Source organism: Aspergillus lucknowensis (genome assembly GCF_044049455.1).
Source record: "Aspergillus lucknowensis strain CBS 449.75 chromosome Unknown BJX67scaffold_60, whole genome shotgun sequence".
Taxonomy (NCBI): Eukaryota; Fungi; Ascomycota; class Eurotiomycetes; order Eurotiales; family Aspergillaceae; genus Aspergillus; species Aspergillus lucknowensis.
The window spans coordinates 123,963-148,708 of NW_027263604.1; the positions used below are offsets into that span (position 1 = coordinate 123,963).

The 24,746-nt window shown below is 50.9% G+C and overlaps 9 protein-coding genes across 9 annotated transcripts; 4 read left to right on the forward strand and 5 right to left on the reverse strand.

Moving 5' to 3' along the window:
• Positions 1 to 124: 124 nt before the first annotated feature.
• BJX67DRAFT_288897 (putative GTPase activating protein (Gyp5)) lies at positions 125 to 3,482 on the reverse strand. Its single transcript, XM_071026767.1, has 4 exons — positions 3,142 to 3,482; positions 1,476 to 3,071; positions 460 to 1,401; positions 125 to 400 (listed from the first exon to the last, which is right to left on the reverse strand). The coding sequence occupies exons 1-4, from the start codon at positions 3,175 to 3,177 to the stop codon at positions 338 to 340; spliced, it is 2,637 nt and encodes an 878-aa protein (XP_070881859.1). The 5' UTR covers positions 3,178 to 3,482; the 3' UTR covers positions 125 to 337.
• Positions 3,483 to 3,626: 144 nt separating this feature from the next.
• On the reverse strand, positions 3,627 to 5,354 carry BJX67DRAFT_365470 (Rab geranylgeranyltransferase BET4). Its single transcript, XM_071030275.1, has 4 exons — positions 5,225 to 5,354; positions 5,065 to 5,172; positions 4,420 to 5,008; positions 3,627 to 4,314 (listed from the first exon to the last, which is right to left on the reverse strand). Exons 1-4 carry the CDS (start codon positions 5,231 to 5,233, stop codon positions 3,941 to 3,943), a joined length of 1,080 nt encoding a protein of 359 aa, XP_070881860.1. The 5' UTR covers positions 5,234 to 5,354; the 3' UTR covers positions 3,627 to 3,940.
• A 452-nt stretch (positions 5,355 to 5,806) lies between these two features.
• On the forward strand, positions 5,807 to 8,776 carry BJX67DRAFT_391030 (WD40-repeat-containing domain protein; the record flags this gene model as incomplete). Its single annotated transcript, XM_071034702.1, has 2 exons — positions 5,807 to 6,632; positions 6,850 to 8,776. The coding sequence occupies 2 exons, from the start codon at positions 5,807 to 5,809 to the stop codon at positions 8,511 to 8,513; spliced, it is 2,490 nt and encodes an 829-aa protein (XP_070881861.1). The 3' UTR covers positions 8,514 to 8,776.
• BJX67DRAFT_288937 (Dip2/Utp12 family-domain-containing protein) lies at positions 8,777 to 11,734 on the reverse strand. Its single transcript, XM_071026768.1, has 2 exons — positions 11,044 to 11,734; positions 8,777 to 10,990 (listed from the first exon to the last, which is right to left on the reverse strand). Exons 1-2 carry the CDS (start codon positions 11,598 to 11,600, stop codon positions 9,040 to 9,042), a joined length of 2,508 nt encoding a protein of 835 aa, XP_070881862.1. The 5' UTR covers positions 11,601 to 11,734; the 3' UTR covers positions 8,777 to 9,039.
• A 1,924-nt stretch (positions 11,735 to 13,658) lies between these two features.
• BJX67DRAFT_288950 (putative transcription regulator BDF1) lies at positions 13,659 to 16,415 on the forward strand. Its single transcript, XM_071026769.1, has 3 exons — positions 13,659 to 13,864; positions 13,927 to 15,886; positions 15,944 to 16,415. The coding sequence occupies exons 1-3, from the start codon at positions 13,761 to 13,763 to the stop codon at positions 16,277 to 16,279; spliced, it is 2,400 nt and encodes a 799-aa protein (XP_070881863.1). The 5' UTR covers positions 13,659 to 13,760; the 3' UTR covers positions 16,280 to 16,415.
• A 579-nt stretch (positions 16,416 to 16,994) lies between these two features.
• On the forward strand, positions 16,995 to 19,279 carry BJX67DRAFT_391036 (zf-CSL-domain-containing protein; the record flags this gene model as incomplete). The annotated part of the gene is made up of 6 exons (XM_071034703.1): positions 16,995 to 17,138; positions 17,195 to 17,293; positions 17,365 to 17,867; positions 17,923 to 18,163; positions 18,354 to 18,560; positions 18,616 to 19,279. The coding sequence occupies 6 exons, from the start codon at positions 16,995 to 16,997 to the stop codon at positions 18,670 to 18,672; spliced, it is 1,251 nt and encodes a 416-aa protein (XP_070881864.1). The 3' UTR covers positions 18,673 to 19,279.
• A 6-nt stretch (positions 19,280 to 19,285) lies between these two features.
• BJX67DRAFT_385242 (frataxin family protein) lies at positions 19,286 to 20,005 on the reverse strand (the record flags this gene model as incomplete). The annotated part of the gene is made up of 2 exons (XM_071033814.1): positions 19,286 to 19,561; positions 19,634 to 20,005. 2 exons carry the CDS (start codon positions 20,003 to 20,005, stop codon positions 19,286 to 19,288), a joined length of 648 nt encoding a protein of 215 aa, XP_070881865.1.
• Positions 20,006 to 20,402: 397 nt separating this feature from the next.
• BJX67DRAFT_375003 (uncharacterized protein) lies at positions 20,403 to 21,617 on the forward strand (the record flags this gene model as incomplete). Its single annotated transcript, XM_071031634.1, has 1 exon — positions 20,403 to 21,617. One exon carries the CDS (start codon positions 20,403 to 20,405, stop codon positions 21,615 to 21,617), a length of 1,215 nt encoding a protein of 404 aa, XP_070881866.1.
• Positions 21,618 to 21,706: 89 nt separating this feature from the next.
• BJX67DRAFT_289021 (SNARE-binding exocyst subunit SEC6) lies at positions 21,707 to 24,176 on the reverse strand. The gene has a single exon (XM_071026770.1). It carries the CDS (start codon positions 24,073 to 24,075, stop codon positions 21,796 to 21,798), a length of 2,280 nt encoding a protein of 759 aa, XP_070881867.1. The 5' UTR covers positions 24,076 to 24,176; the 3' UTR covers positions 21,707 to 21,795.
• Positions 24,177 to 24,746: the final 570 nt, after the last annotated feature.

Genomic DNA, 24,746 nt, shown 5'->3' on the forward strand with positions numbered 1-24,746 from the left:
ATACATCCATTGTTAAGAAGAAACCCCGTACCAAATCAGAGAAAAGCCAAAGGGAAAAACGTGAAACAATACATGATGTCATGACATGCTGGGTCATAACGCTACTGGGGCCGTTACCTGAGGCGCCGTCAAATAGGATATCAAACATGAGCATGATACAGTAACATCTACGGTCTCATCTAGGAGCACCATAGACTAATATCCCCCCAGCCCAATATCAGCCTGCAAAATGTACATGGGTGTTAAACAAAGAGGCCGCCTATGTCTCAAAGGAATCCGTTGGCGAGCTCCAAAAGTCGGATAGAGCAAGGCGTACAGGATAAAACGTGCATAAAACTTAGTCAAGAGCCTTGCGGAGGTCGCTCCATTTCTGTTTGAGGTTCTCGTATTGCTCGTGAATCTATGGCGCTGCAATTTAGTCCCAGTTCACAATCGCTGTGCTCGAAGGGATGCTCTTACCTCAGCATAGTTAAGTTTAGCCCCTACAAGCTCCTTCTCCATCTCTGCCATTTGTTCCACCAAGGCTCGGTTTTCATTCTGCACCTCAAGATTGCGCTTCATGATGCGATCCATTTCCGTCTGAAGCTTCTGTTCGACCTCTGCAGGTTGTTTATCCACCACGTTCTTCAGCTCGCTGACCTGCATTTTCAGGGCCTCATTCATGTCAGAAAGTTCCTCGTTCTCAACCTTCAAGTGAACGACTTCTGAGGCAAGCTGGACATGCTCCTTATCGGATGCTTCTGCTTGCTCCTCAAGCGCTCGAATGCGAGCACTCTGGGTTGATACGGTATGCCTCAACCCGTTCAGCTCTGCTTCTCGCTCTTTCTCGGATCGCACTTTCTCCTCCCATTCAGTTGTATACGCACTCACTGTTTCCGGCTCCAGCGGGATAGCACAAGCATCATAGACCATGATATCAGCACGGTAGATTTCCTTGTCTGCAGCCCCCGACGACCCAAAGAACCCTGACTCAAGGATGGATGACGGGGTGGGTTGTTTATCGATATAAACATCAAACACCCGCTCCTTTAAAAACGTTGTCAATGGCGTCATGTCCTTCATAGCAAGAAGAGCGTCCGCGTTCCGCCGCATGATAGCAATAGCGAACTTCAGGAGGGTGCTTTCTAAGCCTTCTTCGAGAATCAAATCGTAGATGCGAAGAACAAGTTGCAGTGGGAAACGGTAAGCGAAAAGTGTCAGAAACCATTGGGTGGCATACAGCTGAGGTTGGACTCCTCGCCGTCGTAGGTGGCAGTAGAGGGCTGGTTCAAAATCCTCGAGCAGACGCTCAAAAAGATACAAACTGCGGTGCAGACCGGGCATGTCTTGAATAAACATTTCCCGCAGACGGTACTGATTCATAAGCTTTACCATCAGAGTAAAAGCCTCGGCCTCATCCATCTAGATTAATCCAGCGAGTTAGCTCAAGAAGACAAACAAGGTCAATGAATAAGAACGGCTGTGGAAATGCTTACATTGAATAACAGTGGCATGACAATGAAGTTCATCCCTTGAGCGTATCCCACAGATTCATCGTATAGAGCATAGGCTTTACACAGTCCGAACAAACCCTCTTGGTTACCTTGGGAAACAAAGTATCTGGAGTAGCTTGTGCGAGCACCTAGATCTCGGCGAATGGCCTTTTCGAGTTTCTGAAGCGAGGCCGCATCTTCTCTTGCCTTCTTCTTTCTCGCCGTTTCGGTTGCAGCCTGCTCTTTCGCCAGTTTCTCGGGATCCAGCTCATGGGAAGGGCTTGGAGAAGAACTATTATTCGAGGGCGCTACCGAGATAGAGCGCTCGGAGCGAATAGACGAACGCGAAGAAGACGCGACCGAGTCTTTCCCTGAATTTCCGTTAATCGTGCCATTGGCTCGCGGCTTTTCCTGATCTGTGCCCCGTGCAACCAATTCTCTGTAAACATCCTCCAAATCTTGGTTCCTACTGTCAGCTAGAATCTGCCAGATGACTCCTCGGATAGTTTGTGGTATTCCTCTTTTAATTGCAGCATTCAGCTCTTCGGCATTTGCCCCCTTCAAGGCCTGTGGGCCATTGTTCACGAGCTGCTGCCACAGCTCCCAATCCACAGGTGCAGCTGCATCGGTCGCAGACGTAGAAAATCCCGATACTGTTCCTGGTGCGAGATTTGGATTGACTGTCGCGGGGACAACTGGAGGCGATGGTACGGGTGAAACAGCCGCGGGTGCAGTTGTTGCATCATTCTCTCCCTCTTCTGGAATGCTAGGAGGAGGGGTTGTAGTAGGGTGGCTAATGCTTGCACGTCCCGACGCAATGCTTGCTTCATCAGTTTCTGGAACAAACCCTTCCTCACGCATCCGAAGCAGTTTGAACTGGTCCTTCAGGCTGTTTCGGTGGAGTCTTCTAGATCCTACACTCGAGCCATCTATTTCTGTATCCTGTGGTCGGCCAGGAACCTCAGAATTGCTACCGATCGTTGAGATGGAGGCAGCAGTATTTCGTCGTCCTGATTGTGGCGGATTAGTCGTAGCATCTTTGCTTCCCGTTGAAGCCCGAGAAAGCCAGGCAAAAGGACTAGTGATTCTTCGACCAGGAGGCGCGGGGGGTGCGACAGGAGGCGGGTTTTTATTCTGAGGAGGGGGCCCCCATGGCACGGAAGGGAGGCTCCCGGATAGGCCCTGGAAACGGGAGCCCTGTGTTGACGTAGAGTCTCTGGATGGTAATGGAGGAGGGGAGTTCACCCGGGTTTCCGAACTGCCGGGATACCCTTCCTCTTTGGTGTTGCTGGTCAAATTCACCTCATCAAGAGATGTGGTGGATAACCGATGTGCCGTCAACAAAGGAGATTTCTGGAGTTTGTGTCTGCGCGGAGTAGCCTCAGCTTCAGACAGTCCGTCAATACCAGCCTCATCTTCCGCGTTTTTATTATCTTCATCCAGAGATCGAGGTGGAAGCTGGGGAGCGTCGGTGAATTGCGGTGTTGCAACAGATCCGCTAGGAGGGCTGTCTGTCAACGACCGTGTGGAAGCGCTCTGGGGAATTGAAAGGGTGAGGTTGTTCGTGTTCGGAACCTCGGACGAGTCATGAAACGAGTCCTAGGTAAGACGAAATCGGTGAGTCTCCCGAGCGTCGACCAAAACAGTCTGGATGTATCTCCCAACTCACCCCTTCATAGTCTCTGTTATCCGCTGCGGAGGACATGTTGGAGATAGACCACCAGGGTCAAGATGAACGGACAATTTCAATATCGATTCAGATCGGGCTGAAGTTGATAAGGAGTGGGTGCAGAAACTACATAGGACATGCGGCGCGCTCAGTGCCAATTACTCCATGATAGGGAGATTGTGGAAGGAGAGGGACGGAAAGATCGAAAGGCGGGTGAACAGAACGGCTGAACTAGAGAGAAACTTGGCGTAGAATCCCAGGTACGCGTCCAATTGCTCGACGCAAAGAGTGACGAGGAAATTCCGAAGCAGTCAGGATATGGAGCACTGGACAATGCAGAGGGGAGTTGGTTGGAGAAATATCGAAGCCCTCCGTTGTATTCTTTGCAGTTTAGCACTGCCTGGGGAAAGCTTGGCATCCACCCCTCAGACTCGCAACTATCAACCTCTTTAACTCTTCTTCGACTTGGACACCACCAAACTATTATTTTATGGCTGATCTTGAATCCAGTCTCAGAGTTTGAATTGGTGCGCGGTAACTCTGGCTGCTGTATCTCAATGGTCCAGAATAGAGGGCTAACGCCCAGCGCCAGGAGAGAAGCCATCTGTCTGCTGTTGTTGATGCACACTTCTACATCCTCCAAACGATTCGCTCGACTTCTTCTCGTGAATTGATCATCCTCCGAGGCTTAGAGCGGGAAGTCAGCATCATTAGCACGAAAGGTGAAATGCAGGATTCTATTTCCTCTATATCTCAGTCTCCCTTTCCAGTTGCCACACAGAGGCAAGGGGTGATCGTCTTAGCGACAAAGGGACAGTTCCAAATCGAGCCATCTTCCGGCTCTCAGCGGGTCAAGCTGCTTCAGCTCGGACAACCAGTGTAAAATTTGCTGCTTTTGATCTCCCTCAGGCGTCGTCCCTTCCACCCTGGCGATCAGCAGGGTACACTCTATTAGCGCTTGGTACAGATATTTGCAATCTTCAGCCCCATCCAGCATGTCCTGGATCCGGTCAATCTCTCGTTGAAGATATTCCAACCGTTCCGTCGTGGACAAGTTTGGTAGCATTGTCTGACCAGACTTTACCGGATCAAAGACACACATCAAGTTCTGATGGTAGAACCACAGTGACTGGTCATACGGATCACACAACGCACGATGAACAAGTTCCAGTTCTATCCGAAGTATTTCCCGGTCAACAAAGTTGTCCACTTCTCGCTCTGTGTATTTTTCTTCTTTTTTTCCTCTGCGTTTGAGACGGGGCAAATGGTGTTACGTACCATCATTAAGCATCTGCTTTCGCTCTTCATCACTTGCTGACTTCTCGCTCAGTAGCCGCTGGATTAGTTTGGTACGGTAATGCCAGGCAGAGAAGTTGGAGAGGTTGGTGCTGATCATCTTCTTCGCATATTCAAATTCTGCTTCGGTCAAGTTCTTCTGATTCTCCTCCTTTGGTGAGAGAGTCTCCAGGGTTTCAACCACAAAGCGTCGGTAGCCCCAGCCGTGGAAGTTGCGACTGTCTAAACTAAGCATCTTGCCCGCCAGTGCGAGTTCTTCCTGCCATAGCTGACGGGCCACGACGTTCGGAAGAAGATGTTTGGCTTCTTCAAGAAGCCACATGCGATAGTTCCAAATCCAGTAGCACTTGGGAAAGCTACGCAGGAGGGGTATTAGAAATTGCAAGTCCGTCCTGATAAGAGCCGCTATCCGGTCTATCTCTGCTTCATATGATTCTTCAGATGCTACCTGTTGAAATTCATGCCGAAGGACTTGCCGTCGGTAATTCCACACAGTGTAGTACTCGGGATTCTTTTTTAGTAACTCAGATATATTCTGGAGAGTCGCATGAGTATATCGACGTCCGGCAATCTACTCCTCTTGATTAGCGGAGTGAAGCAGGTATATCGGAGTTGCTCTCAATCTACCTGTTCTCGAACAATAAGTTCCAGGTCACGGTATTTCTCAATCTTGCGGAGCTCTTGTTGGCGAGCTTCTCCGGTGGTCTCAAGAGAGGCGTGACGGGGAATGCCGTGCTGTCAAACGTTGTTAACCCATAACCTAGCACAACGTCGTGGGGACACTTACACTCGCCATGTCAGGAACGAGTTCTCGTCTTTAAACGCGGATTATGCTTTCACCGAGTCGGTCCCGATCGGAAGGTATCAGCAAGGTCACGTTGACTTCTGGGGAAGGAAATCCGCTAGGAAATCCATGGATGGAGGTCGGAAGGAAGTTGAAGAGGGCCGGGGGCCAGTCCGCAACTTCCCAATCAATCTAGTCACGTGCCACCCGATCCAAAGCATCAGTTTGGGGTGCAACTGCCACCAAAGATGGGATTTGTATAACTTACTAGCATTTTCTCTCTTTTGTTGCCCCAGTGTCAGCATTTTAGGTGCTATGCTACTTATTCCTAGCTGTTGAAGACTGTTCGTGCAACCCGTGGTTCACCCTCCTTTTCACATAAATAGATTGTTGGCATCGGAGTACATACTATATTCTCTGTCACACTTATCCCTCTCCCCTCCTCGACTTGCTACACCTTGTCCACGTCAAAGAAGGAGGCCCATACTGCCACGTTTATTATGCATTGTCGTTGGAATATCACTCCCTGAAACGTTATGATACACCGAATGATTGTTTTGCAACTTCCGACTATCTCGAGCTTCGATGTCGGACTCTACAGACCACGAAACAGTTGGTTCAGGTGTGAGCTCTACGAGTGTGAGGGAACCGGGCTGCCACAATCTGATAGGCCCAACGACTTTGGAGTCTCATCTGTTCGATTCGCAGGAATCGCCTGACCGTGGCCGAGGGAAGCGCGGGAGCTGTCGATGGACCACCCAAGCACAGCGAGATTCAAGGAGCCCGGAATCACCGGACAGATTCATCCCGCTGAGAGATGCAATTGACACTGCCTCCACGCCATATAGGGTCGGGAAGGACCCCCGAGAACTGTCTCCCGAGGAAAAGCTTTTCCGCCACCGCTCGCCAAGGGAAGACCCCTTCACCCCTAGGAAAACCCGGAGGTTGAAGAGTGCAACGAGAACTGGGCACGTCTTCAACCCACACCACGGTCCTCATCTGGTTATTGACCCAACAGGATCCGGAAGGGAAGTCTTTTCTGCGGCCAGGGACGGCACAAGGCGAGTGAGTAATGGGGCAATTTGGGCCGTCGGTGGTACCTCAGCTGCCTTGGGGAGCAGATCGACACTGCCCTTAGACGGCAATCGGGGCCTTCTTGCAAGCGGGACGACTGCCCCAATGTATACCGCAAAGTTTCTACCACAGACCTGTTCTTTGGCTGAGGATCGCGTGACTTACGAATCAAGAGTTGCCCTTGCGCTAGACGTCGACCCTGCAGCGAGAGTTCTCAATAACTCTAAAATCCTGTCCGCATCTGATCCAATACCAAGTCCTTCTTCTCCAGACTTTGAACAGTTTTCTCCACTCGTCTGGAAGGACAACGCTTGGAGGAGGGTAGAGCGAGGGCAATGTGAGTGTGATTTTCCCCCAAACTTTCGACGCAATGATGCTGCAGACAGCATCGGTGATTCCCTCCTTTATATATATATTACTGCCATATAAGCTATAGGTGAATATATACTCCCGAAATTATAAGAGCCCTATCAATGGGCGCCTCACCTCCACCAACACCCTTCCCATACAATGCAACGAGCACAGAGGGAACTGACGAGCAAAAGTGCGACCAGGGGAAGCGGCCACGCCGAGAAAGGAGAAAGATACCATAGTCCCAAGTCTTCCTTTCCGGACCTTGGATGCTCCTCTTCTGCGGGATGATTTTTACTGCTCAACACTAGCATATTCCCCAATCGCTGGAACCCTGGCTGTTGGACTTGGCCATCGCGTCTACCTGTGGTCCGAGACCCTTGGCGTCCAACACCCCCCTCTTGGTGAACACGACACCTCGAATTATGTGACCTCATTGTCGTTCTCTTCCGAAGATGGAGGTAAAAGTATTTTGGCCGTGGGTAGAAAGGCGGGCATGTTAAGTCTGTGGAGCACTTTCGACTCCGAGGTGCGCTTCGAAGTCAGCCACTCGAGCACTATTACATGCGTTGCATTCAAGCAGACAAAGACACGACGACTCTCGCAGAGACTTGAGGACGTCGAAGTGGATGCAGAAGATCTGGCCGTAGGTGACGACCTTGGAAATATTTGGTATTATTCAGTCGAGTGGCCGAATGAAGAAGCCCGTCGCAACCTTGGCTGGCATGGCAGAGTGGAGTTACTTGCTAAGATATCCGCACACACGCAGCAGATTTGCGGGATAACCTGGTCGCCGGATGGTGTCTATTTGGCGACTGGTGGCAACGACAATGCGTGTTTAATCTTTGAACTCTCCAGCATCATCCCTGCGCGAGAACTTGGTGTTCCTTGCGGGACCTGTTTGCCACGCCAGAACTGCCACCCCGTGGGCCTGAGTTGCCCGAATTCGTTGTCATGCTTTGCCGCGAATGCAAGCCGACGGCTCTTCAACCAGCGCAATCTGTTGAGTAACCTGCTTCCAAATTGGACTACTTCACGGACTAGGTCCTTGTCCTCCTCACTACCCTCGGTCTTAAGTCACACCGGGCCTGTCATTTCCGGGAGGGATCGAACCGTTTTTGTCCCATCGGGTCGCCAAAAGCACAGGTTGGTCCATTCTGCAGCTGTTAAGGCTATTGCGTTTGCGCCTTGGCAGCCATCTTTACTTGCAACTGGGGGAGGATCTAACGACCGAGCCATCCATTTCTTTCACACTCCTTCTGGTGCATGCTTGGCTACTATCAATGTGTACGCACAGGTTACGAGTCTGATCTGGAGCAAGACGCGACGAGAGCTGGTGGCGACATTCGGATTCGCTCAACCTGAACACCCGTTCCGAATTGCCGTCTTTGCATGGCCAAGTTGTGAACAAATCGCAGCGATCGCTTGGGGACCTCAGGGTACGAGCTGGGACAGACCACCTACTAATGATGCGGTTGTTGATTGTGGGCGCGCACTCTGTGCTGTCAGCTACCCTGGACGACCCCCGACTTATCTTTTCGACGGGCACGATATTCCCGAAGACTCCCATACTCTCGACTCGCGAATCTATAAGAACTTGACGGGCCGAGACTGGAGCGGTGCATCACGGCGCCTTACTGGGCGCGTGGTTGTGCGTCCCAGAGCCAAAGAGGGCGGCCTTTGGTGCTCGCGCACAGTGGAAGAAGGATGTATTATTGTCGCGTCTAGTGACCAAAGCGTCAAATTCCACGAGGTCTGGAGCGGTTGCACGGGGCGTAGATCCTTGGCGTCTGGGCCCTATGGGGGTAGTGAGATACTCGAGGGGCTTGAAGGGCTCGAGAATCCAGGGCGCGAAATCATTCGCTAATTGTATATGGCGTCGCATGATTCTTGAATGTACTCTGGGACGGAGCATTCTTATTCATTGGCACTGTGGATGCATACTACTTGGCCAACTATCCTTAGGGAGCGCATGGCTGCCTGTCAGTAATGCAGAGGACTGCTTAAATGGGTGATTCTTCTCATGGTATGATTGAATTGAAAGTACCAGATTATTTTAGTCCACCAACATGTTCGTGGCTCAGCCTATTCCTGGAGAAGAAAATGCTCATTTATGGTGTACATGTACAGAACCAGCTCAAGTAGACGCAAGAATGCCAAGGGACACAAGGACTTGGGACGGGCAAATGATCAAGGGCTTTCTTCTTCCTGACTAAAGGAAATCCAACTAGATGACAGCCGGACAGGGAAAGAAACAGGAGGAAACAAGCAGATACCCTCTTTTGCTTTTGTGCGCACGTGCGAAGAAAGATATTGAGAAATAGGGAAAGCAGAATAGCCCAATGCACAGCGCGTAATAAAGAACGGGGGTATAAATCTAGTAGGTTAGCCGTCTATTTCCTTGCTGACCCGACTCTGTTCTTCCCCTTGCCACCTTTTTGGTTCAACCTTGCCTTCTTCGAAGGCGGAGGCTGTGAAAGGTCCTCGCCGTCCGAATCGTCCTCCGTATCGGCGATAAAATCGGCCATGGAAGCAGAGCTGCTTGCACCGTCTTCGTCACCATCCTCATCCTCGTGGAGAGATTCTTCGGCGTCCGAGGAGCCGGCCGACTCATCGGCATCGGTGTCCAGTATATTGCCGGCTTCCTCCTCTTCCTCCTCTTCTTCGACGTCATCTTCACTGCCTTCCTCATCTTCATCGATCATGGAGATATCGGTTTGATCCCGGATAGCCTTGGTACTGGGTGTATCGATGTTCTTGGTTGTGTCTTCGTCGCTGTCCTCATTCGTATCCTCGTCGTAACCTTCTACGTAAATGATGTTTTCCTCGTCTTCGCTTTCCAGGTGGTCTGCGTTTTCGCGGATGGATTGTCGTAGTCCGAGCTGAGCGTCCAACATGTCCAATTTACCCTTTAGTAAGAGGAGGGAAGGGAGGGTTGAGGAACGCTGGTCCATCACCTTGAAGAGGGTGGACATCTGCTTTAAAAGATCCTTATTACCAGCGAGTGCTCCTCCATGGGCGATGCACGTCCATTGCACCCAGACAAGTAGGTGGCCGTACCGGCCAGGACGAGCAGAGAGGCGCTCTGCAAGTCTTTGGAGTAGGGTTGCTGCGAGGGGAGAATCTAACCGTTGGATAGTGGTTCTGATAGTGGTAGCGTCGGCCGTGTGGAAGCACGCCTCCAGCATATCGTTGTCGTTTGTCTTGAGGGACTGTGTTAGTACCGTCGCCAAGGAGACCCCAGAGGGTATCTGTTGGACGGTCATGATAGGTTTTCCGGGAATAAGAGACCTGGTGTGGACGTCGTCCTCGAGTTCGGCTTCGACATCAATTTCGTCTGCGGCGTGGGCTCTCATGAGCTCTCCGAACGTTGGTTCACCTGCTTCATCCTCATCCTCTTCGATTTCATCCGAGTCTGCTGCATTCTCCATGTCCACGTCGCCCTCGGCTTCTTCGTTCTCCTGCGTCTCTGTTGTATTGTGTTGTTTTGACTCGTCATCATCATCTGAATCCGCGTCGATGTCGTCTACAGATACCACATCCCGCTTATAGTCCTCCATGTCGATATCAGCATCTGCAAGGTTCCCTTGCTCAACAACTAGCTTGCTTTCGTTGACATGGCTTTCAATTGCGTTCCTAGCCCCGCTTGTCGTTACCGACTGGAGGATGGAACTAGATTTGGTCGTCACAATTGTCTTTGGGCCGGTAAACGCTAGCTCGTCTGTTTCTTCGTTCAGACACCTCACTCGCTCGAAAAGCGGTATTATACCCCCGTGCGCCCACGCAACAAGCAAATCCGGACCCTGAAACGACACCGAAACGACAGGAACTAATTCGTTCGATGTGCTTGACTTTTTAATCTGGATAAAACTTTCCCTTCGCCGGGTCATTTGCATGGACCGCGACTTCAGACTGCTGGTGCCTTTGGGATCGCGAGGCTTGATGAATGGTCGTGTAAAAAGTTCAATTGTCCCATCTTGAGTAACAGCAGCAAGTACTTGTTTCTCCAGCGCTAAGCTTGCGTCCACGTTCTGCTTTGCAAAAAGCGATAAAGAGCTGACTTCCCTATATGTCACGAGATTCATCGCGAGTTGCCTGGTTTGGGGGTCAAATATATTAATATAGCGATCATTATCGGAAGCTAGAAACAATCCGTCCGAGACAGACTTTGTTGAGGACGTAAGGATTGTCTGGATTGAGTTTCGCATAGCAGGAAATGTGACTGGCGATTCATCCTCGAGGCTAATGATAAGGGGGGTTTGAGATGCGCAGATTAGGGGGTGTTCTGAGGGAAGCGGGCGGGAGAGTGTGGTGAAGGCCGAAGACTTTGGGAGGTTAATCACTCTAGGATATCGGTTGGTTAAAAATAATGTCTCCTCAAACCAAGGAAATCTTACCTCGTCCGTTGTCCAGTAACTAGATCCCACTGAACCAATCTGTTGTCCCCACCGACACTCCAACCCTCTTGGACTCGGTCAACGGCGAACTTAAAGTCCTTCACGCCGGCTGTATGGCCCCCCGTGAGAATCCCGACAATCTTACTTTCAGCAGGCGAATACAAACGAATGTCGGAGGTGCTGGTGCCGAAGGCGACGACTACATCGCCTTGGTCGAGTCCGTCGGTGGTACCAATGGTGTCAGAATGGCGCTTTCTCTTCTTCTTCGACTGCTCCCGCCGGCCAACGTAGTATCCCCAGTCTAACGACGTGACAAGCTCCCTCGGGCCCAATGCATGTTCACATTGTAATCGGCCAGTATTCGTATCGTGGATGCGGAGGTTCTGGCCGTCAAGGCCTTGAATGACGGATGCGAACAAAGCCAATTGGTAGTCGGACGGAGTAAAAGAAGCCTTCAGAATTGACGACTTATTTCCTGTGTTCGTTAAGTCGGCTACTGCGGCCGACGCAGCGGCGGAAGTTTTCGAAGCCGGCTTCTGGGACGATTTCTTGCCCATTTTCGACCAGGCCAAGGGGCGACCGACAGGGAAAGCAAGCAGAGAATGTCGCCAGATGGTGCAAAAAAAATCTTGTCAAGCTTCGACAGGAACGGCACCTGGATGTTCGGTGCTGGCGTTCGGTCTTCCTCTTTGGCAGCGGAGAAAGAAAAAAAGTTCTGTAGAGCCTGGTCGTCAGATGCGCTTTGCCTGTTGTAGTCTAGCCTCAAGGGCAAGCTATCTTAACTAATCACACGCTTGTCCTCCAGCTTGGGTCTTTCCAAGCTCGTTTTCCTTTCACCTGTTCATGAAAGCCAACATTCTGGATGGGGGGATTTTCTTGATGTTTGATTGCAATTCCTGCCAGCGTCGGGGCATTGTGGGAGCACTTCCTTCCGCCGCATACAATGCTGTCTGGAAAATGCTCATGCCGACTTGATCCATCTGCGAGAGACATTCCACCACTTCCACCGGGAGGCCTCTGAAGCTCATTCGCTGCCATGGTGACAAACTTGTTGCCATTCAGGGATTCAATAGATGTTCTGTTCCATGGCCAGCCAGAGCTCAGTTGAGCTCCTCTGAGTACATGTGTAATTACAACCTCTTCGAAGCTCCAGCCCTCACAGAGCCGCCATCCTCCTACGGGAACGATCGCGGGCGATACAATCTTTCTAGACCAGTACGACTTGAGTGACCATCGATCTCAGCCCGATCAAACCTTCCAGCCGGACGAAGTTTCCTGGGAATCTCGGCCGTTGGTCTCCTCACGCTAGGCCGTGTATGATGCAATAGAGGGTTTAGGGCGAAACCCTGGGGCTAAAAGGTCACCAGACCTCCACATGCCGGGCAGAACCTGCATACCGCCTCCCAAGGGAGCCATTCAACAAAGAACCAGAATTTTTATGCTTCGTCAGAATCACAGCGAGGTTCCGATCCACCCTGACTGCCTCACATTGTTATTTTCGATATGTCATCTTCGAGAGGGGTGGTGCATCTGCCGATGGTTGACTGCCTTACCCCGCCAGAACCAATGCTCATCATCTGGGAGATGGCAAAGTTTTGAGCGATGATGCGATGATTGTCAAGGCTGTGAGGAGGTTTGAACTGGGTGTCCTTTCCATGCAGCCTGAGGTGTTTTCAGGTGTTTTCAGGCGTTTCCGACAAAGGGGAATCTGGTACGAAGGATCCACTGCTGAGGAGCATCGCACCCAATAGGATCGAGCTGCTCTGAGAACGCGTCATCCTGGAGCCAATCACGGGCTGCTGAATAGCTTGAGCTCGAGGTATTGGGACTAGTGGCTCCGATGGAGTTTTTCAACAGCGCGACGCGCCGGTCGTACTTAAGGATTCTCCCACCCAGGCTGATTTTCTCAGTCTCAGTTTCTAGAGCTGATTGCAGAATTCCATTTTACCCGTCGTTTCTCCCCTGACCGCCTGTCAGACAACCCTGTCTGCTCCAACGATTTACTCCCACCGCCCTCCGAACCCCTCTTCCAAAAGCAAGCTCCTCTTATCTCATGACTTAGCGCGTCCCATTTCGCGTCGCAAAGAACCAACCCCTACCACAAGAACAAACAAAAGTTCTCTCCTTTCCTTTCTTCATTTTCCTTTCTTGGGGAAGCGATCGAACAAGGGAGTCGGATACCTCATTTCCCTCTCACTCCCTGAAAAGCACCAAAGGTCCCCTCACCTGCTTCCTGGGCCTGGCACGTGCCTCTTGGTTGCTCCTGGCTCTTTTTTCGACTTTGGAAACACCCACACCTTCCCACTTTTGGCCTCGCTGAGTCAACTGATTCACGTGACGACTGGCTGGCGCCTCTTGGCAAGATAAATTCCTCCTTCCTGCCTGTCGCATTCTCCACTTCCGACTTGCGCTCATCTCTCCGTCTTTCTTGGCTCTGTATCTCCCTTAATCTCCGTCGCGCCAATACCACTGTGACTGCTAGATCGGCTCCTCTTCTAGCGCCTTTTGTCATCTAATCGGCTGTTGTCTGTCCGCCGCTGCTTCGATTCGATTTAGTCTGATAGCGCACTTTACCTGTCCACTTGATAGCTGTTGCTGTCATTTTCTAAGCCATCCCCCAAACCCGGGACCAGCCTCCTCTGCACGCCTCGCCACAAGTTAGATATTCGTATTGTGCCCCTTTCGACAGGAGGTCCTAAAACTACACCTACCACCTCATGGCGACCCCGCCTCCCGAGGCATCCTCTGTTTTCAAGGAGGAAAAGCCTCAACTGCCGCCGTCGCCAAATGGAGATACTTCCTCTCACATGGATCGCCTAGAGTATGTCTTCTCCCTATTGCTACCTGACTGCATCTAGGCGCAACTGGCTGACTTAATGCTAGGGTGGTAACCGATCCCAAACTTATTCCACCCACTAACGGAGCTGAGACGTCCGAAAAAGATTTCAATGGTGCCTCTGCAAACGGCCATCCCCCTGACCAACGGAATGGCGTGGCCACAACCACATCTCCCCCGAAGTCACCAACTCTTCTGGCTACGGAAACCGACTCGCCACAAGAAAAACCTTTTAGTACGAGCCCTGTGGCCAATCTAGTATCATTTGAGGATAAGCCTAGTTCTTTCGGCGAGGCAACAAAGCAATCGATAAATGGGGCTGGAATAGATAGTTCAGGTCTCGACGATACACTCACCGTGCACATGGCGTCTGATACTGCAGCCAGTGTGCAGTCACCGCAAAGCACCAATCTTGTGAAGAATGAGCTTCCTCATCACCCTTCCACTACCCAGCCCAACCATTCCTCCAACGAAGATGTCGACCAGGTGATGCGAGACTCCACCGATGTTCCGGCTTCTCCCCCAAAAATGTCAAGAGAGCGTGATGATGAACCAAACGATGAGCCATCTGCCAAACGTACGAAGATTGATACCGAAGGATTGCCCGAATTCAAGGTCCCAGAATTGCCGACACCAGCAACAGAAGGGACGGCTGATGCAGTTATGGATGGCAATACCACTATAACGAAAGTCCAGCACAAGTTCCTTCTCAAGTCAATACAAAGCCTTAAGCGTATGCACGATGCACGGTTTTATAAGGAACCTGTTGATCCTATCAAGATGAATATTCCGCACTATCCACAGGTCATCAAACAACCAATGGATCTTACTACAATGGAGCAGAAATTGAAAAATAACGCCTACAAGGACCCGCAAGCTGTTGCAGATGATTTTCATCTCATGCTCCAAAATGCTGAGACCTTCAATGGCACGGAACATATAGTCAGTAAGGAGGGTCAGAAGTTGAAAGCTACATTTCAGAAGCAAATGACGAATTTGCCCAAGCCAGATGAGTTGGAGGAGAAGAAACCAAAGAAGGTTGCAGCCAAAACATCTGCAGCCCGTCGCGAGCCCCGAAGCTCTGCTGGCCAAAATACAGCACGAGCGACTGGGGGATCACCTCAGGCTACTACTACTTTTGCCCTTGGCCCTGAAGGGCTACCTGTGATTCGACGAGATTCTACCAATGCAGATGGCCGACCTAAGCGTTCTATACATCCTCCAAAACGCGACCTCCCTTATTCAACAAAGCCGAAGAAGAAGAAATACCAGTGGGAGCTTAAATTCTGCCAGGAAGTCGTGGATGAACTTCATAAGCCAAAAAACTATTACTGCGCTGCCCCGTTTTATATCCCTGTCGACCCTGTCGCTTTGAATATCCCGACATACCACAGTATCATTAAGAAACCAATGGATCTCTCGACTGTTCAAACCAAGCTTAATACCGGTCAATATGAGAACGCGAAGGAATTTGAAGCCGATATCCGCCAGATTGTCAAGAATTGCTTGAAGTTCAATCTCAAGGGTGATCCCACTTACGTGGCTGGCGAGCAATTCGAAGAAATTTTCAATCTCAAATGGTCACAGAAGGATAGCTATCTAGCCGCCCACGAGCCACATCCTGAACAGCATAGTGCCGAATCGTCGTCTGATGAGAGTGATGAAGACGATGAACCAAGTGATGATGAGGAAGAGGAGGCAATCAATAGATTGAAGAAGCAGATCGCTGAGATGTCTCAACAGCTGGAGGCGATGACCCAGAAGAAGAAGAAAACACCTCCTACCTCAAAGAAGACCAAGCCAAAGAAGAAGGATAACAAGAAGAGCGGATCGGCAAGCTCTGGCAAAAAAGACAAGAAAAGCAGCTCAAAGTCAGCTAAGCCGGAGAAGCAGCGATGGGTTAGTTATCACGAAAAGCAAATCATATCCAACGGCATCAGTAGTCTTCCTGATAAGAAGATGCAGGAAGCACTCAAGATTATTCAAAGTAATGTTCCGGCTCTCAAGGTATGCTACTCTTTTTTTCATCTGTTCGCAGCACACGGCGCTGATTGTTATATTCAGGGTACACAAGAGACCGAAATAGAGCTGGACATTGATGAGCTACCTAATGAAGTGCTCCTAATGCTGCTCAAATTCGTGAAGAAGAATGCACCTCATATTGTTGACGATGAGGATGTCTCAACGCCCATTGCATCAAATGCTCCGCCCGCCAAACCAAAGAAGAACAAGCCTATGAGCAAGTACGAGCAGGAAGCCCAGATCAATATGCTCGAAAGCAACCTTTCCCGCTTCCAAGGGGGCGGGAGCGGCCGTTCTCCGGATCCAGTGCCTTCGGTCGAAGCCAATGACAGCAGTGATGACTCGGAAGACGACTCGGAGGAGAGTGAGGAAGAGTAGACTTGCGATCTGTTTCATTTACTCTTCCGAGTGCTTTCCACAGCCGACTCGTCCGTAACCTTATTTTCTTCACGAACCTTCTAATTCTCCTGCGTGTTTTGCGTCTCAAAACGTCTTGAGAGCCCGAGCACGTCCCGACCGATTTCACCCAATTTCCCCGAGCCCCTGCATCCGTCTTGCCTTCTTACGACCCTCAGGATCTGCCTTACGTATCAGGCGTTGAACTTTCTTGTACATAAGCGTTTACTTACTTCAGCGCATTCGTGGGGGTTTTAGTTCGGATCTTTTTTCAGGTTCCTAGGATTCGCGTTCATGGTATTCTCGTGCAGAATGGTGTTTGGCAGGAATCCTTTTTCTTTTACCCAGCTGGGAGTTTCACTTGCCAAAGCCGTCTCTGAGCAGAAGGTGTGGTGGTACCCAAATTTGGCTTGGAAAGCTGTTTTGCATTTCTTCAAGGCTGACACAGAAGCGCTGAGGATCATGTATGAGTATTACGAGAGGATGTGACAATGGACGCCAGAAAATGAAGCTTGTACAATTTCTATGGCGATTGATGGATTTGCACACCCTCTCCAAGTCGCGTTGAACTCATTTGAACCCCCACAACCTGAGGCACTGGAAGTCACGGGGTCACCCTAAACAACCTCTCCCATTCCCAGCGCCTGGGACCATCACCAAATCCCTTGTTCATGAATCCTCACAATTATTGTCGATAATGATACCCCCTTGCGATCCGACTGTATTGGCAAATAATCCGCAGTTCAAACGGCTATACCAGCATTTAACTTCAACATTACTCAACCCAGATGGCTCGACGCGTGCCATTGATGCGCAACCGTCACGGAAAAAGGTTATAGATGTACGTAGGAGCTGGAAAGCGCGATCAAGAGCTTGGCTTTGACACACAGTGCATAGGAACTGAGGAGTTGTCAGTTGCGCAACGCGAAAACACAAATCAAGAAGCACACTATACAGCAGCTAGCTTTCGACCCGGGTAACGATTTACCAGATGATGTAGGGCAATTTTTGTCCTCTTTCAGCTTACAAAGTCAGCAAAAGCTTACCTGGAATTCTGGCTATTCTAGTCTCGTGAATCTCTCGCTATCGTCAGCCTATATCTCGAATCCTCCCCCCACAACCTCCACCTTCTCAACGACGGTGGCCGCGTAAGGGATGAACATCGCCTTCTAGCGTCGGATATGGACAAATTCTATGAGAATCTACCTATACTGATGCCCGCTTTTACGCGAGTTCTCTCATCGGCTGTGTACGATATCCGAGCACTTGTAAATGTCGCGGACAGCACTCGGCGGCTTGGTGTGCGGACAAAATCCGCGCAACACACTCTCTTATCTCCCCAGCTGAGTGCACGGGTGCGCAATCTACGCCATATGCAGTTCTCGGAACTCCCCGCGGCTCGCACGCAGATGGCGACGACAGCGGCGGAGGTTCTGGCTATGCGCACGGCGGTACTGGAACGGACCATAACAAGCTTGGAACTTGTGAAACATGGCTCACTCGCTCGTGCAACGAAAGCAAAGGCAGATCATCTCTATACGGTAGCGGGTGGAGTCATGGAAAAACTGAAGTACGCGTTGCAATTACCTACGGTGATTAAAGACAGAGCTGACTTATTTCGATAGGCTTAGGAGACTAGATATTTTAGCTACTATCCACACGGCTGAGGTCAATGCCGCCCTTTCACGGTACCATAGGCATTTGCGGGATACGCGAGTGGGACTAGAAGAGAGGCAAGGTCGTGCGCTCGAAGAATTAGAGGCATATGCGGAAGTGGACTCAACCAGGAGCAGAGGGCCTGCGAAATCAGGGCCCATCGCTGAAATTGCTCGCCGGTACGGAGCGCTAATTAAGGAAATAGAAGATGTCAAGATGGAGATCCATCAGCTCCGAGGCTGAAAGCAGCTGGTGGCAATAATAACAATAACGCACTCGCAATCTCCGAGTTGATCACCTGACCGCCCCACCAAGTCTTTTTGCCTTGAAAACGACGAAAGTTGAATCATCTCCAAAGTTCTGTGAGGCGCCACAGGAAAACGACTCGCAAAGCGTCTAGACGCAAGGAAAAATGGCCGACGATACACTTTCTATCTACGATGAGATCGAAATCGAAGACATGACCTATGACCCTAATCAACAGATTTACCACTATCCATGTCCATGTGGCGACCGCTTTGAGATTGCGATCGATGACCTCCGAGATGGCGAGGAAATTGCTGTTTGTCCGAGCTGCAGTTTGATGATTCGGGTGATCTTTGATGTGGTATGTGCTTTTCCCATCTTTCTGTCTTGTAATGTGAACGATCTAATTTTTCTAGTCCGATCTTCCCGAGGACAACAACCAGCAGGCATCGATAGTTTCCGTCAGAGCGTAAGAGTAATCGAAAACAGGCGGGGAAAGCTTCTCGAGCCTCGGGTATTCGAACATGCTCATCCTGCCGTTCCAAGCGGCACGGTTATTCGTTCTTCACCTACTCAGACTGGACAACACAGTCAGCCCACAGCATATCGAGCACATTCCGGCGATATGGATATCTGTGATCACCGTTATTCCGGCCGTCGGTGGACACACGCGGTTGCCAGCACATCTAAGATCGGACTGCGAAATACTCTATCGCCCCCTCCCTCAGTTGCAACTCAATGATGAGCGACGCGAACCGGGTTGGAGGCGCGCGGAACTGGCGCAATATAAAGAGTAGGAATGATTTGGCAGGGAAGTGGAACAGCCATTGTTGAGTATGAACACTTGCCACATATCGGTCACTCGCGCAGCAGGGGTCCGTACCTTCTCGGCACGAATTACCGTAAAGTATGTATTGGCAGCGCATTTATACCAATAGATGCTACATCACCCATATATGACCAAAGTGAGAAATGGATTAAACTTCAGAAAACTTGTCGTATCCTGCACCATCCAGTCCAGAAATAGTTCTTTGTATCCTACAATTCCAACGCCCTACTTACTTCAAAGCGCTCGGTGAACAATATCTACTCATCAACCTCACTGTAAACATCCTCTGGGAGACTCAAGCCCAACTCTCCATTCAGCAGGTCAGTTAAATTTGAATCATCCCGCAAACAAACCCACTGTCCATTGACAAATGGTCGTGTTTCTTGTTTCTCGTGCATCTGATCTCCTTCGACAACCCAGTCATATCGTTTCGGCCCAGAGATAGGTGAACTAAGCCAGATCTGCTTGTTCGGCGGCTGCTTGTTCAGGACGTATGTACCGACTCCGGGAACAGAGATGTTAAGAACACCGGCCTATAGATAAAGGTTAGTTAGTTCGAGAGAGAGAGCTGAGAGGGGCGAAAATGGAAGAAGAGGGAGACCAACGCTATACTCGGCTTCGATATCCGATCCATCCTCCTGAGTATTCTCAATCTTAGCTAGTAGGACATTGAGGTAGTGCTCGGAGTGCTCGTGGAACTGCTGGTCCGTCAAAGGCGAGGGTTCGGAGACGCGCGACGCAGCCCCAGCGGGATTGCTGGATTGCGGATGCGGGGAGGGAGGGTCGGCAGAGTCCGGGAAGATGCCTTTTCGGATTTCCGGAGTAGAATGAAAGCCTTGATGGCCGTACAAGAGTTGGACGACGGGCTTTGGTGTGTAGTGAAGGCGGGAAGAAGCAGATGGTGCTGTTACTCTGCTGGTGCGACGAATGGCGGAGGGGGACGAGAGGAGGGCTCGAGAGGAGCGGCGGGAGAGCATGGTAGCGCTGTAATTGAGCGACATCCGCTTCGATGGGATGTGTAGATATTGGATATGAAGCGGAGGCCGATTGAATGGATTGGGGGAGCTTGAAGCGAGGAGGAGAAGCGGAGTAATTAAGGGGAGGCGTTGATGGCATCACATCGCACGAAAATCCATTCAATCATCGCTGACTGTTGCGCCAAGCCTGGAGCTTCTCGGCTTGCTGGTCAAGCTCGTAACCTGCGCCTCCGCTGGCTCTTCTTGTTTCCAACCCCCGTTCTCCTGTGGCCCCGCTCACCATGACTCACTAGGCTCGGGATGGCAGATCACAAGAATGAGGCATCTCTTGCCTCAAAGATCCCTCGTTCTCTTCCGAGCATACCACTCCTCCAGGACCCCAAAGACCGCAACAACCATGTCTAACCAGCCCAGGCCAAAGCGGCCGCCCTTGACACACTTCTTATGCCTACCGCTGGTCAATGATATCTCGCTCCCCCAGCTTGAATCCTCATTAGCCGCTTTCAAAGCTTCAATCCCACCTTCGCCTGCAAAAGCAGACCTAACTGAGGTTCAGCGCCGGTACCAACAGCAACGCCCGCTCATCCCAGATGATGCTATCCGTCCTGTGGGCACTCTCCACCTTACATTGGGTGTGATGAGCCTCCCTACCTCGCAGCGACTCGACGAAGCGTTGCGGTTCTTCCACTCTCTTGACCTAGCTGCCCTACTGCGCAAGGCTGAGGCAAGCGCGGCACAGAAGAAGCGATTGAATGCAACAAGCACGTGGGAAACCAATTCAACACAGACCACGAATGACGCCGGCGGAGCATTTGGAACAACACCAACGGAGGAACTCCCGCAGGACGGTTCTACTCCGTCAGAACCCTTCACCATCTCCCTCGAATCTCTGCATGCGCTTCCTCGCGTACGCTCCGCTACGATCCTACACGCTGTGCCAGTCGACCCCACATCCAGACTCTACCCGTTTTGCGAAATGCTCCGAAAAGAGTTCGTAGAAGCCGGATTCTTGCAGAAGGACTACAAAAGGGAGAGCAAAACAACGAGACAGCCACGAGAGCAGCCGCCTGAGCAGCAACAAGATCAGCCTCCTGCGTCACCTCCGCAACAGCCACCAACAACCGAGCCAGAACTTCGACCGCTACTCTTACATGCAACAGTTGTAAACACTATATATATTCGCGGAAGACAACGAAATCTAGGCGGCCGCGGGAAGGGAGACCGCGGAAGCCCGTATACATTTGACGCGCGGGATATTCTGTCCCATTATAGGAATTTTTATCTAGATGATGACAGAACAGTCCCGCGGTCTAGTGGTACCGTCGCTCGAGACGAGTCGAGCGCTAGGAGCAATGACGAGAACCGACACGGTCCCGAAAGCCCATTGGAAGAGGAGAACGCACTTGCCCGGGCAGAGCTCGGTAGCGAGGAGAAGAGGCAAGGTTATCCCTTTGTCTGGGCGAGGGACTTTCGCATTGATTCTCTTTGTATCTGTAAGATGGGCGCGAAGAAGCTTGACCCCGAAGGAAATACAAGTGGGATGAATGCTAGGCTTGGGGAGAAGTACCCTGTTGTGGCAGAGAGAAGCCTAGATTTTCGAGAAATCGATTAATTGGAGAACTGTTGGGAGTCCTAAGCATGCTAGCATAGGCACATGGGGGTAATATAGTGTATCTTTCAAGCAAATCGGCAGACAAAGAAAGCCGCCAGTAGCCAGGAACTTTGTACAACAAGTCCAGACGATTCGGTAACGCCAAACGCCACGCTAAAAACACACAACCAAAGTAAGATCACCGTACCCTACTCATGAGAGTCTCCATCCCCCGTTCAACGGATAATTCTGTTGCCTTTGCCTTAACAGCACTGACCATGCTCCGTTCAAAATCATCTCTCGTCCTAAGCACTGTCTCAACCCACGAGAGTTGCAGATCCCAATACTCATTCTTGAAGTTTTCGTAGATAGAAACCACAGGCGGACCCTTTTCCGCCTCAAGCAGACGGACGAGCCAGTCCACGAGTCGCCATTTCTGCTTGATGGTTCCCGCGAAGGAGTCCGGGTATTTCTGGAAGAAGGCGAAGACGGTGAGAACGTCGTCCTTGAATTTGTCGGTGTATGGATCGGTGTGACGGCGGAATTTGACACCTTTGTTGCGGACGGATGATAGATATCTGACTAAAAGTTCGTCGGAGAGCTCCTCGATAAGTATGTCGATGAGTGACGGGTGGAGAACGGGGGAGTAGTCGGCCATGTAATCTTCGAACGTGGATGTTATCCTCTTGACTGCAAAATCCCCATACCATTTCTGCGTGAAAAAGTCGGGAATAGTAGTGCGTAAGTCTGCTGCGAAGATGACCTGCACGAGTTGCGAGAGGCAGAATGTACTCAGATCAACGTAGCCGTCCCGAAGGGCATCCAATTCAGGAATCGCCCGGGAGGCCATGTAGTTCGGATCCACGTACTGCTCGATGTCACGCCGGAACCGAGTTAAGTATCCAAACTGGCCAGTTTCACTGTTGTCATCGATGCAGGCGATCTGGTCGTTGGCCACAGCGACTAGCCAGTCCTGCAACAGTTGTAATCCATCTAGCTGATCACCGCCAGGAGCCTTGTACTTAGCGCATTCCTCGTCGAGCAGAGTCTGCCAGGAAACTTGGCGAGCCTTGAGCACTCGGAACATCGCATCCATAATTCCCTCTAGCAGGTCAGATCGCGAAGAGGAACTAGACGCGGTAACTTGCTCATGAAGCATTCGCCACATATCCGGGAGAGTTTGAGTACGGAAATAGCCCTCAGCATTGGTGTCAAGCGAATCCGGTATCCGTTCCGTAAGCGCTCTTTTGTCTGTTTCTGTGATTCGATCCATCCACTCTTCAACAGCTTTGATAATAACATCCTGCCACCGTCGGATGAGGTCAGGTTCGCGGTTATCAAGGATATCAACACCAAGATCCTGCGGCTTCCAACCGAGCTTATTCATTTTCTTGTAGTACTTCTCTCTCCAGTGGATAATCGCAAGTAGATTGTATGCTGGAAGCTCGGGATCATTGATCAGCTCAATGAGGAAATCATGCATCATGCGGTGATAGACGTCCGTATAGGTTTTGTAAATTCTCCACTTCTTTGGCATCAGCGATTGCATGCCCTGTTGTACCGTGAAAAGATCGTTGAAGAACCACCGAAAGCTCTTCTCAAGACCCTCTGGGTCTCCCAAGAATTCCTCCTGAGTATTGTCGAACTGATTTTGAGCGTACAGCTCAATCGCCTTCAGAAATTTCTCCTTGTACCCCCGAACAGTTTTCGGGCCGACGTTCATCGACTTGAACCGCCCAGCCAGATCCTGGTGATCTTTCTGCGCCTCCTGCAGCGCTCTAACCGTCTCATCATTCTTCTCCTCATTCATCACAACGACGGCGAGTCTAACCACCGTGCTAGTGTTATCCGACTGCACAAGAGGTATGAGATTCATACACAATGTCCCTAGGTGGTCATCAAACCAATCAATGACCGTATCCAAGCCTTGGAAATAATCCGCCAGGGTATCTTCACTGCTTGGGTCCTGGGCCCTGCGAATCTGATCCATAGCCTCGTCACGGAAGTCCCGCAGTCGAGATATCTGCATATGCGCCCGCAGAAGATTAGGCTGATCCTCCAGATCCTCATCGTCCTCTCTCAAGAGATTCTCGACCTCAGCTAAATCCGCACTGAAATTCTCCAGCCCTTTCTTCATCGTCATTGTCGCTTCGAAGTTCCGTTGAACCTTGGCAAGTCGGTCAATCCGCGAGAAATCGTCGACACTGTTCTGTGACTCTGCGCATAGCCGATCGATCCCTTGGAGCTCGTCCCTTGTCTTGGATACCTGTCGCTGACCTTCAGTGAGGGCGCTGAGGCTGCGCTGTACGTTTTCCAGTTGGTCGCGGAGACCCTCTCGGAGCTGTGAGTCAACGGCCGCTTTCTTTCGCGTGTACTCGGCTTTCAATCCGACGATTTTGTCTAAGTCCTCTGGGTGCCGGAGGAGGTCGTCCACACGGGGCATGGCCACCGTTCGGTCGGCGTCGCCCACGCGTGCCATCCCGATCGAAATATAGGCGACAGTCAATCGAGGCGATTTACTAGCATGAGAAATGTACCAAGTCAGTATCTCGCTGACGATTTCCTCCACTTCCCTGAAGGAGCGAGCTCAAGCTTCTTGTCTCCGTCATCCCCACGGCAGAATACGCGTCCCACGTGACTGCCCGCCTGAATGGAAAGGGTAAGTCAAAACTCCGAGCAATTCCACAGGCCCATTGATACGAATGATCACCAACGATTCGGCATTACAGACGCTCAATTGACCCACGAATACCATTATCCTCAAGCAGAAATCTTCTCTTCACCGTCTATTCCTCCACGAGATAGCCGAGACGAAAGTTCCAACGACGAGTCTTTCTCCCGGAGAACCCATTACGGTCTCCGAAGCACGCCCGCATTGCGCCGCTTCCAAGACCTCTAGAGATATCAGCCGTCCACCATCATAATACAAAATGAGCTACTTCCGAATCACCCTCATGCGGTCCGCAATTGGTCTTCCCCGACGAACAACAAACGTCCTAAAAGCCCTCGGACTCAAGAAGCGCATGGGCACAGTCTTCCATCCCGTCTCTCAATCGGTAGCCGGCCAAATTATGAAAGTGAAGGAGCTTGTCCATGTCCAGGAAGTTGACAGAGCTCTGACAAAACAAGAGGTGCATTTGGAGCGGAAAC

Bases quoted from the DNA above. Each gene is read 5' to 3' on its own strand.
- BJX67DRAFT_365470 (XM_071030275.1), bottom strand. The intron at 5,009-5,064 runs GTAGATTGAGAG...CAAGAGGAGTAG, and splicing joins AACTTATTGTTCGAGAACAG to ATTGCCGGACGTCGATATAC. The intron at 4,315-4,419 runs GTACGTAACACC...TACTTCGGATAG, and splicing joins AAAGCAGATGCTTAATGATG to AACTGGAACTTGTTCATCGT.
- BJX67DRAFT_289021 (XM_071026770.1), bottom strand. From the start codon at position 24,075: ATGGCACGCGTGGGCGACGCCGACCGAACGGTGGCCATGCCCCGTGTG.
- BJX67DRAFT_288937 (XM_071026768.1), bottom strand. From the start codon at position 11,600: ATGGGCAAGAAATCGTCCCAGAAGCCGGCTTCGAAAACTTCCGCCGCT. The intron at 10,991-11,043 runs GTAAGATTTCCT...CCGATATCCTAG, and splicing joins GTTACTGGACAACGGACGAG to AGTGATTAACCTCCCAAAGT.
- BJX67DRAFT_288950 (XM_071026769.1), top strand. From the start codon at position 13,761: ATGGCGACCCCGCCTCCCGAGGCATCCTCTGTTTTCAAGGAGGAAAAG. The intron at 13,865-13,926 runs GTATGTCTTCTC...ACTTAATGCTAG, and splicing joins TCTCACATGGATCGCCTAGA to GGTGGTAACCGATCCCAAAC. The intron at 15,887-15,943 runs GTATGCTACTCT...TGTTATATTCAG, and splicing joins GTAATGTTCCGGCTCTCAAG to GGTACACAAGAGACCGAAAT.
- BJX67DRAFT_288897 (XM_071026767.1), bottom strand. From the start codon at position 3,177: ATGTCCTCCGCAGCGGATAACAGAGACTATGAAGGG. The intron at 3,072-3,141 runs GTGAGTTGGGAG...CGTCTTACCTAG, and splicing joins ATAACAGAGACTATGAAGGG to GACTCGTTTCATGACTCGTC. The intron at 1,402-1,475 runs GTAAGCATTTCC...GGATTAATCTAG, and splicing joins TCATGCCACTGTTATTCAAT to ATGGATGAGGCCGAGGCTTT.